General features: G+C 41.0%; 1 protein-coding gene across 1 annotated transcript in view; it reads left to right on the plus strand.

The window, feature by feature from the left end:
• Positions 1-12045, plus strand: part of CACNA1C (calcium voltage-gated channel subunit alpha1 C) — a 432625-nt gene that overhangs the window by 344031 nt on the left and 76549 nt on the right. The window contains 4 exon segments of the mRNA XM_032187967.1: positions 2373-2505; positions 3833-3962; positions 7802-7861; positions 11456-11562. Coding sequence (XP_032043858.1) covers positions 2373-2505; positions 3833-3962; positions 7802-7861; positions 11456-11562 — 430 coding nt within the window.

Here is a 12045-nt window from a genome sequence, read left to right on the forward strand (position 1 = left end):
CTAGAACTGAACTTGGCAGCTCTCAGTCATGATTCCATGGGAGGCTTGAATAGAAAAGTCAATTTTTAAACACTAATATACCTTAGGTATAGAAAAAAGAGAAAAATGTAAGATTGCAGATTATGAGTTCCCCAGCCAACATGGGAATACTGTGTTGACCTTTGCTTGTATGAATGCCGGCAACTATGCAGCATGCTGTTTCTTTATACTGATAGATAGCTTAGGCAGTGACCTGAGCTGAAACTGTAATCATGTTATCCTTTCTGTATTTGACCCTCAGTTTTTCCTTTTTTATGTGCCCTAGACCCTACTTTATATGAAAAACATTTAGAACATTATTCTTGCTCCAAAGCTGAGGAACTGAATGTGTTTTCCAGTCTGAAGCTAGGTGGCTGTTATAATCATTAATATATTTCTTGCACTGTGACAGACATTAGAAAAAGAGGAGAGAAGCAATGTTCCTTATGGTCTTCACCATGCTGATACTTCTGCTAAGAGACCATTTTCCTGACATGTTGTTTCATACCCATTTGAAAGTGTTTAAAAAGAACAACACTATGAGAAAAAACCTTCTTTGAGAAAGAGTGATCTTATAATGAAGGCACAGAACTGGGACTCAGAATAGTAGTCTTTTAGGTAAAGCTCTCAAACTTCCTACATGGTCATGAACATAAGTATTCCAGACTGTTAAAGGAAAAGAATGTGCTTACCTCAGTCCTTGTCAGACCACTTCGAAATCTATAGATAAGAGGTGCAAATGCAAAGTGCTGTAATATTATATATAAATATAAGCATTAACACCATTTTTTCAAGTACTATGCCCAAAAGTACTTCTGAAAGAATGAAGTCTGTAGAATGGGTATTATGAAGTGTTTTACAACATGAAATGGAGCTGTTAAAAAATAGACCTGCTTAGAAAGTCCAAACTCGATGTGCCAGATCAAACATTTATTCAAAGATCTATCAAGTGAATTTGAGCTGAGCTTTTGGTACTAGAAGTGTAAAGAAAGAATGCTATTTGCATGCAATAATGACATGCATTGAAAAGGCCACTTTTCTCCTGTCTCTGACATCTAGATTGGGATCTGTGTTGATAGGCAAATCAGCATCTTTCTGATGCATCCATTACCAGATCCAGTACCATATCCAATCCTAAAGGAATAGGTTCTTCATGGAATTTATCTCACTTCATGGAGTTAAGATAAACCTTTTTAACTAGTGTTTCCGCCTTTGCGTTGGCTGGAAGATGAATCAGTTATATTTTACCTGTCAGGCACCCTTCTTAAAATATTTCTTCCTGTCTTGCTAATTAAGTGAGAGGATTGTGAACTTCAAAATATTAAAATCCTACCATATCATTTACAAAACAGCATCTGATTTCAGCAGGTGGAAGAAATCCTCAAAGGTGGAAGGTTCTCTTTCACATACCACTCAGCTTCCATCTCTACATTTTCTTCCTTGAGGGTACTCAGTGATGTGGCAATGGCTTCATGAAGAGCTCTTACACAGAGGAGAAAGATAGGTCCTGATAAGCTGGAGAAAGGGTCTGAAGAAAATAAGATGCAGTTCAATAAGGATGAGGTCAAAGTGCCACTCTTGGGAATAGTCAGCAGCACAAATGCAGGGGGGAGTAACAGGCTAGGCAACCATTCTGTGGTACAGAATCTGTGGTTCTTGCAAATCAAAAACTGATGGCAAATTAATACAAGAGTGTGAAGAAAAGAAGTGTCCACGAAAAGCATTTAAACATGAAAACAATATTATAAGAAGTAATTAACTCTCCCTTGCACTGGTAGGACCTCAACTGCAGGTTAATCCTACAGACAATACAAAGGAAAGTAGAGACAATGATCAGAGATCTAGAGAACAAAGCACCTCAGGAAAGACTTGTTTTTGTCTAGGAACAGGAATGCCTGGCAGAAACATAGTAATGGTCCTCAAATATGTAAAAGCCTTCTGCAAGAGGAAGGGAATTATCTCTTTTTCTGTGTCCATGGAAAATAATACAACAGATAATGGATTTAGACTACAGCAAGAAAGATTAAAGTTAGCCATTAGGGGAAGCTATTTTTGCAGAAGGGACAGTGAAGCATCTGAGGATATTGTGGATTTATCAGCATTGATGGTTTTGCAAACAGGCTAGATCTATATTTGCCAGGATGGACGCTGGCAAATGGGCAGTGGACGGTGCCTTGGAGAAGAGAAGTGGACAAGGAACCACAGGCTTTCATCATCTTATTGTGATAATTCTAAGTTTCTAGCTCTAGTTCCAACAGAAACAAATGCCACGGTACTCCATAAGGGGTAGTATTATGCATAAAAATAATAATAATAAAAAAGTATGAAATAAAAAATAGAAATGTTTCTTGCAGCAGAGGAAGATGAGGAAGAACCTGAGATGCCTGTTGGCCCTCGACCTCGCCCAATGTCTGAACTGCACCTCAAGGAAAAAGCTGTGCCCATGCCTGATGCCAGCGCTTTCTTCATCTTCAGTCCTAACAACAGGTATTTAAGAGGCTGCTCAGCTGCAAAAAGGAGGAGAAGAGCAGGTCCCCCTTTCACAGTGGTCCCCAGAGGTTGTATTGTGCAGAGCTCCCTTCCAACAGTTAATACCAGAGACCACCTTTGACCACTCTGTCTTTCACCCTGGCATAAAATCTCCATATAAGCACAAATGTAGAAAGCACTCTGACAGCATTAAGTGGGAGTACAGGGCACCTGCAAGTCTGATTGAAGACACAAATCTTCAAAACTTTGGAAATAACAAACTCAGAGGCAAGTCAGTAATTGGAACTACCCAACAAATTCAGGTCCAAACTGCAAGCAAGCCATCATGCAGTCAGTCAAGCATGAAGTTGGAGCTTCTTGTCCTAATAACCTCTAAAAAAATACTCCCAGTAAGGAGTTCCTGTCTTTCTGCTTATTCCCACTGACCAAGAACAAGCATGCAAGAAAAGGAATGAGAAGGATAAGAGTCCATAGCTCTGAGGGGAGGCTGAGGAGAATTATTTTTCTCTCAAACTCTTCCCTCAGGCTCCCCCATGCAGTGTGGCTTCACATTGCCCCACCTCTCTTTCCAACACCAGTGTGTGAGACCAGTACCATGAGTGGAGGGTGAGCAGGACCCACAAGGGAATATATCTCTCCAAGGGTTCAGAAATAATCTCACTGCTCAGTGGTCTGTAGAGTGTCATGTATCCCAGTGTCTCCCTTGGGGACTTTGCCTCCAAACAGTCTCAAAGTAAGGCAGGGCTGTAAAAGCACAACAGAATTCAGAGCCTGTCTTCCCACAGCAGGGTTTGTGCCACTCCTCCTTGGTATGTGCAACCAGGAGAGCCTGATGATGACTGGGACTCATGGAGTCTAATGTCAGCTTTTCCACCCACCCACTGTTGCTTGTTGGAAAAGTAAATTAACCTCTGCAATCATCTGTAAAATTGCTATAATAGGGGCTTGGAGGCTTAACAGCCAAAAGTAGAGCTAAATGGATTAATGAAGTGCCTCTAGAATTATGTAGGGTATGAAGTTTAACTCCTCGTATCCTGCTATCATTGTATGGAAGGCACATATCAAAACCACGCACCAAGCGTGAGTCCTGTGGGCAGCCCTGGTGCATCACGGCATGGCACAGCGAGCCAAGGCTGCCCAGCACCTAGCAGGGCAAAGCAGAGCTGCCTGGGCCATTGCTCTCCCAGCCACTGGGGCAGAGAGAAGCTACTCTGCAGAGCAATCCTCCAGGGCCAGCCTTGCCAGCAAAAGAGGAAGAGGGGGATGTTTCTCAGGTTTTGCTGTTCTCTGAGAGATAAAGTTATGCCTCTCCTCTCTCTTTCAGGTTTCGTGTCCACTGCCATCGAATCGTTAATGATAACATTTTCACCAACCTGATCCTATTTTTCATCTTGCTCAGCAGCATCTCCCTGGCAGCTGAGGACCCCGTCCGACACCTCTCCTTTAGGAACCAAGTATGCTTACCATACTCCTTCCCTCACTGTGTATTAGAGGTGTGGTACAAGCAGATCATGAGTCGTAGCCAGGAAAGGCAGAAAATACTACATCAGAGGCTTTGGGAGTGATTCTCTGCCCTGATTTGTACCTTTTGTACACTGTGTGTAAAATCATTGGTTTTTGCAGGGAACATGAATCAGTGCAGAATTTGGCTTCTAGTTCATTTCAGAAGTGTCTCTTAGGGTGTAGAAGGACAGAACTGAACCAAAATTATTGCTCCTGGAATTTAAGGCATTAAAAATGGGCTGTAGAAACATTGATTGGGGTTCAGATAATTCAAATCCGGGGATTTGCAAGTTCTCTTTGGAATGTTTGCTCTCCTGCCACTTTTTGCTTGTCTGTTTTCTTAATATTTTTTTTCTTTCCTTTGAGTTAAAAAGCCCAAGGCCTGATTTTCTCTTTGTTCACCCTGGTTGTGAATCAGGAGTACAATTCTTGAGTTTGATGCAGTCCCTTTGGGGGAAATTTGTGTTGTCAAGTTTAGAATCAGGCTGTTTGAGTGCAACCTGCAAAGCTATCACTGAGTTTGAGATAATCCTCAGAAAATATGCTGTGCTCCTCTCCTTGCCAGGCTGCGGGAAGAAGAGGAAGGCATTCAGCACAGAGATACATTCTCACCTTCTTTCCTGACCATTTGTATTAGCCTTTTGAAATGTTCAGTACTTAACTTTGCCAGAGGTAGTTTCATTTATCTGGGGGTCATACAGAAATCAGAACTGTCAGCAGTCATATATGAGACTTCTGACCTCTGCTGTCTGCAGTGGCATTTTGGTGCCTTTAAGCTGGAGGAGCTTTCTAGACATAAACAGTGGGCCATTTATTTGCTTATTAATATTAAAACTTTAATTTAATGCTCATTGTTCCACCTAGCAGAAGAATTTCAGCCTGAGCATTCATTTAAATGCACATGTGCATGCAGAGAATGTGTTAATGGAAGCTGATTCCTGAACGTATCTCAGTGTTGCTTTGCATTTTGTCCTAAAGAAGGGTACTAAGTAATAGTCAAACGTGTGTCTAATGATCCACTTGTGAATGGCTGAGTGTGCCCACCATGTAGGGCTAAATGTATGTCAATATGTATTAGCACTGCAGAATGATGTCAGCTGGCATATGGGCTTCTGCCATTCCACAGACTCTGCTGCATAATCTATAGCAGAGATATTTAAATGAGAAAAAAAAAATAGTAGTGAAAGATGTTTGTCTTGGATAAAAGAGCTGAAGTTTGGTGCAAAGTGTTGTGTTGTGTATTTGAACCCCACTGATGTTGCATGAAATCTGTGTTTAATTTTTGCAGGTACAGGTGTTTAAAATGTATCATGCAAGGGGACACTGACAAGATGTTTGTGTTGTAAATGTTGTCTGCCTTTACACTTTGACAGTAGAACAGTAAGATTGTGTCCTGCTCTGTGCCAGGGAGGGAAAGAAAGCAAACTGAAGGCAAACACAGTGCCACACCCTCACGCTGGGATAACATAATTAGGCGTTCACCTTTTGCAGACCTGTACTGCTGTTGATGCAAACTGTCCCAGAGCAGGAAGACAGGACTGGAGAGAACCCTCCAGCAAGGGCTAGCAAGAGGCTTGGATACTGCATCTGTCCTGGGGTGGGCTAGTGGCTGCATCTTTCCCGTGTCACACAGGGCTCAGGCAGCAAGTCTGTGGAAGTGCCTCTCCAGTCTGATCAAACAGCCTTCAAATCCCAAGCAAGACATAAAACTTTATGGGCTCACAATATTCTCCTGTTTGCATCCTGGCAAGGTGCTCTTTCATTTTAATATATTCTGGATTAAATATATATTTAGGTAATAATAAGTATGCCTGCTGGTAAATGGTACCACCTGCACAGGTGAGAAGTGATCATTTCCATTAGGCGTGATTTCATCTATATGGAATGTCTTTACTAGCTGCAGCTTTGGGGCCAGATTCACCAGTATGCCCTAGCTGCTTTGCAGTGCTCTGGTGATGTAAAGCAGCTGCAGGCCCAGCTTTTAATCATCACTTTAATCAAGTTTATGGCTGCTTTATATCAGTGGAGTCATGCAAAGCAGCCTTAGAGTACCCATGAATTTGGCACATACATTATAAAATTATTCCATTGATATAATAACCAAATGTCAGGACCTAGAAGGCAGCAATGCAAGGGGACATTTCCAGCTATGATGTGTGGGAATTAATATAGAATGCAACTGAGGTCTGTCCATCCTTGAAATGGCCCTTTTTTAATTTGCAAAAAATTACAGACCCTAAGCCATCCTCGAAGAAGATAAAACAACTTCTGTGTAAGTCTAGAGGTCAAAAATCCAGCAGTAACCTGAGGGGTTTCAGGTTACACAGTAGCAGTAAATGATATATGTCCCCATTTGACCTTCAGTGTCGCAATCACTCTAGGTTGGGGTCATGCTTAAATGGTGCAACCTAAAATAACCCTGTAGTTTGCAATAGCTACCGATTGCCCACGGCATACCAAGCTGTAAGAATCTAGCCACCTTTGGGTTTGTATTAGAGCAAGACCATATAGATGCAATAAGAGACATGGGATGGGAAGGATAGTTCTGTATGATTATCAGTATTTTAGCACTGAAGGTTTAAATTTGAAAATTATCATGTTTCTTCTGCTATCCATATATTGGCCTTCAGGTTTAGAACTTGATTACGCTAAAACACAGTAATCCAAGGCACGATACTTTTGATTTTACCATTGCGTGAGATAACATCAAAATGGTTCGCGATATTGGAATATATTGGAAACAAATGGAGTTAAAAAGTTCCCATTTACTTTTGTGAGCTGTAGGTCAATGGGCAGTGAAAGACATCTCCATCCTTGATGCTGTTACTTTGAAAAATCTCTTAACCCTTCCAGACTTGCTGTTGCCTTCTGTGACACTTTAGGGCCGCTTCTTGTGGTCTGCTATGCATGCCACGGGTATGCCCACCACTGGGTCTAAGTTCATTGGAACAAGGGGTGTTTCAGCTTGCCTGTTATACAGAATGCGAATGGAAAGATGCAAGATTTAAGTCAGGCACCTTTAGTGCATGATCAAATTATGGTCACTGTGATTCTGTTCAACTGACAGAGTATTTGTTATTCATCCTGATCCAGGGCAAGTCAGGGTATAGAAAAAAATGAGCTAGAGCATCAATTTGCAGTCTGTTTTTCTTCCTTCACAAGAGACACAAAACAAGCCTGAATGGCAGTTAGTGAGAAAAAATCTCATGTTTTCCACTGAGAGACCAGATATCCTTGTATTATCAGTTTGGAAATCTGTTTGTGAAAAAAAAACTTGAATTGTCTGTGCTTTATCACAATAAGAAAAAAAAAATAGAAAAAAAAAATCCTACAACAACAACCAAAAGCTTGTTTTCCCTCCACAGCCCTTATGGGATTGTAACTCAGAAAAGATTTCATGTAATGTGCTGCTTGTCCTATGTGCCAGGACCTTCACTGCACTCAACAGGACGTCATTACAAAACCATTTCCTATATAACCCTCCTTGTTCCCTTGTTAGGAGACTTGTGCATTTGATTTTGAACTGTGATTTCCCATTCTGGTGGCCAGTCACTGATCTACCCTCCCCACTCCTATTCCCTTTTGTTTTTACAGATTCTCTTTTATTTTGATATAGTTTTTACTGTCATTTTCACCATTGAAATTGCTCTGAAGGTAAAGTGCCCATCTTCTCTACCATTATCTGTTCACAAGCTTACTAGTTTTCTGCCACTATCTGTTGCTAACACACACGCCTGTTTGTTCCTGGGTCACGCTCAGTACAACTAACCCGATTGTGCTTATTTTTCAGATCCTAGGCAATGCAGACTATGTCTTCACTAGTATCTTTACATTAGAAATTATTCTTAAGGTAACCAATCTGAGCAATAAACTCATTTTCTGCTTCTTTTTCTTTCTCTCATTTCTTTCTCTTTTCTTTCTTTTCTTTCTTGTCTCTTTCTTTTTCTTTCTTTCTTGTCTCTTGCCTTCTCTCACTCTCTCTTTTATTTTTATTTTTTATTTTAACTCAGTATTAATCTCTACACAAAGATTGCTTATCTTTGGTTTTATGCTTTTGGTAGTTGCTTAAAAAGAACTCTTATGTGAAGTTTTGATATTCAGACTTGTAAAATAAGGCCAATATCAACACAATGCTTTTTTAGGGGAAATGCAATGACAGGATAACAAGTAAGAGGACCAAGAAAAAGGCCTTCTCTCCAGAAACTGTTCTCACTACCACAGCCAGTCTTTCCAAAACAGGACTTATTTGCTGTACAAAGAATCCCGAGCTCATGCTCCTCTTATACATGCTACAACTCAAAGAGAAGGTCTCAGTTCTGCACCAAGTCATGAGCTGGGTCAAAGAGCAGCCAATGCCTTGTGGAAGGTTACAGGGTGACAGCCAAATAGGAGCCAGGCAGTGATTCTACCATGGAGCACAGTGCAAAAGCTCATGTTGAGGAGACGAGAGTTACCCAAAGAGTAAAAATCACCAAAACATGAGGGACGGTGGTTACAAATGAAAATTGCTGTACTGCCTGTTTAAAACCTGGCTTCATATTTCCCAGGAAACATGCTCTATACCAAAGGAAATGTGCAGGAGAGTGTTTTAGCTCAGAATAAAATAAAAATAGGCTGCCTCATTCTTAACTCTAATTTTCCCAAATTTGTAGGCTAATAATTTAAATAACAGTAATTGGGCAAAGTTCTGGCTTTCTAAATGCTAGGTTCATTTGGCAGCTTGTTTATTTTTCTCAGCAGGCTAGTTCTAAGTGCTGGCAGGCAGCACCTTAGAGTTGCTCAGATCTTGCAACTCAAGACCCTAATAACAGTATCCATACTGGAGGCTGGCAAGTAGGGTGGCCCCTACATATTTTTGTAGAGAGGAATGCTTTTTGACATGACTTTAAATCAGCAAAGCCATAATATTCTCCAAAGAGGTGTGCATATTATGCTGCTGTGCAGTGTGCATCTGTGTTTACACAATAAATCTGAACATGCACACACCAAATGGCCTATCAAAAAGGCTTGTCAAAAAAAGGAAAGCATCTTAACAGCAACACTTAAAATCAAAATTGTAGTTCAAGTCTTAAATTTCTATACCAGAGCACCTTCCCACCTGTTCAGACTTACAGTAGCAATTCTGCTCCCATTGAAGCAAATGATAACACTCCTCATGACTTCAGGGGAATCAAAACATAACGTAACTCACTGGTGTATTGCCCTGTTTTCCTCAGGGAAGTGTGCTGCATAGTACCTGTTTCTGAGCTTCCTGATGCCCTCCCATTAACTTCAATGGATTTAGGTCACCACCCTTGGATTTTATCCAAGTACAAGTAGGAGAGGAGTGCAAAGAATACCAATATTTAAAAAATTCTTCTGTTCTTGCCCCATCAGTTCCTGCCTCACAAGTTCCTGGATTTCTCCAGGCCAGTTTCTCTGCTGCCTTGTATTAAGCACAATCTTTTGCACAACAGAAAAGTTGATGTAAATAGTAAGAAGCAAAAGAACAAATAACTATATGATTATCAAAACTGTAGAGAAACAAACTTCATCTGCCCCCATGTTGCTGACAACACATACAAGCACACACTGCCATGGTGGAGACTGATGAAGGTTAGCAAGGTGACCACCTTTGCAATGTTTTGAACATGCCATTGAAGATAGTTATGGCTTGGTTTTAAATGGCACCCAAAGAGTTTTTGTTCAGCGTACCAGGTGGGAGGCAGACACAGGTTATATACTGACACAGGTTTGAGAGTCTCTTCTTAAATAAAAAATCTCCCAACCACAGTTTGTATAGAAATTAAACTCAACAGAGCTTCCCCTCCTGATTTCAATGGTGTCTCCTTTTTTTCAAGTTTGCCATACAAAATATAATCAGTAAAGGGCATCTTTACCACCTTTGTTATGGCAAGAACCCTCCCCTTCCCGAATCAAATGTGTCTATAAGTATAAACTTCTTAACCAAGACGAGTTTAACTTCCTCCCTTCTCAGTTCTGTCTGACCGATTGATAGTTGGCTCCCTGATGTCATGGATGTTTGGTGAAAAAAATTATCTGATATACCATTTGCCCTTCCACCATCCTCTGGGCTACCTGGTTGTCACAGGTAGGCATGGCTGTGAAACCACTAGTAGCTACGCCATCCTGAGCTACTAGCCAGAAAACTCCCGTTTTAATTTCTAGTTCATACTTCTCAGATGGAAGGTCTGGTCATTGAGGAACCAGTTCTAATGACGTCTGCTTCAGGTTACTTTAGACATCTAACTTAGATGAGATTCAGAGGACCAGATTTAGAAGCCTGTGTTCCTAACCCAGGTAATGAAATGAGATTAGCAGCTCGGGAATGGGGGTTTCTGCAAAGCAGCTATGTTAGATTACTCACTGAGCTAAGGTAGGTGGTAAAAATCCTAATTATCGCTTCTCCCTCTTTCGCCATGCCAGACACTCTAGTCACATTCTGAAACTGAGCTCATTCTAAAATTCAGAATCAGACCTTTGTCTCTCCAGAAACTCAGAAGGGTTTAGGTCTGACAATTGTGGCTGAGACCATTTCTGTTTATACTGGTCTTAATCCACCTCTGGAGCTGTGACATCCTCCTTAGCACCAGCAAGTATTCAATAACCCTTCATATCCAGAAGGGGCTGAGCCTCCCCTGTAAAATATGTAAAATCTTTCCCTTCCTCACCTGGGTGATATTCGTAATGACTACGTCCACAAAGAGGCTTCTTGGTCTCAAGGAACCATAGAGAACCCTTGGGTTCTGTTAGGAAAACAAAGTAGAAAATGGAACTGCTTCTAGAATAAAAAGGAAGGAAACTGTGTAGAGGTAGGAAAAAGCATACAGAAGTAGCAAACTGAAGAGAACAGGAATTCTGCCTGATGCTTCAGTGCAGCTCTAAAGCATGAAACCCTGGAGGGATTCTGTTCTTTCTTCACAGAAGAAAGAGAGCTCAACTGTCCACTGCACCTGGTATAACCACAGAAAAACATCACAAAAGAGCCCTTTTTGTTTCATGTATTTTATTCAATTTAACTAAAGAGGCCTTTATAAAATACTAGTATCATACTCACAAGTGTCCTCTGCCATTGGAAAAATAAAAATAAATAAATAAAATAAATGCATAGGATTGCAATGAGTAGTTTTTGCAAACACTCTTTTCTCTGCTTTACTGATTCAGTATGTTATATACTCTGTGCACTCTAAGTGCGTATTTTTCTCACTGCACCTAGTGTTGGCTTTCCATAGGTAGGTCTTTCATAGTTATCTTACTGTCTTCTTCACTCTCTCTTCTTTCCATGGGGACTCAACTTCTCCTTTGGGGCCTGAGGGTAGATTGTCTTGTCTATGTTAGAAATACCACCCCTACCCAAATATATACTCTGAGCACAACCAGATGAGTTTGGTTTCTGAACAGATGCTAACAGCAAAGTGTGTTTGTGTCGTGTGCCTTCCTGCAGATGACCGCATACGGAGCTTTCCTCCATAAGGGCTCCTTCTGCAGAAACTATTTCAACATCTTAGACCTGCTGGTGGTCAGCGTTTCTCTCATCTCCTTTGGGATCCAGTGAGTGAGCTGTTTTCAATTGGTTGGTTTTTTGGGATAGTGGGACTGGGCTGGGAGATGATACCTCAATCTCATTCTCTTATCTGGGTAAGATTTTTCTCATGAGCCTGGAGGTATTTTTCTCAGATGATTCAAGAGGCATTAGAATTCATTCTCATGAGGGGATGTGATAATTGGGAAATGCTATACTAACGACCTGGAGGGAACATCTTCCAGAAAGAGCAAATGAGAACAAGAAATTTGATCCATTGGGAATCATAACACTCAGCTTTGTTCCAAGATTTCTGAGTCACTTTATCAGTTCAGGACAGTTAAGTGACTTACTGTTCCTTCCCAGAGCTCTCATTACCTCTTTATAAAATGGGATGATAGTGATTTTCTACTTCCTAATATACCATGAGTCTTGGTCAATGGAAGATCATCAAGTGCTTCAAAAGCTATGTAAGAATCTGCAGAGCACTGGTGGCAGCATCGGTTGAGCCT

This window comes from Aythya fuligula, chromosome 1 (genome assembly GCF_009819795.1).
Source record: "Aythya fuligula isolate bAytFul2 chromosome 1, bAytFul2.pri, whole genome shotgun sequence".
Classification (NCBI taxonomy): domain Eukaryota; kingdom Metazoa; phylum Chordata; class Aves; order Anseriformes; family Anatidae; genus Aythya; species Aythya fuligula.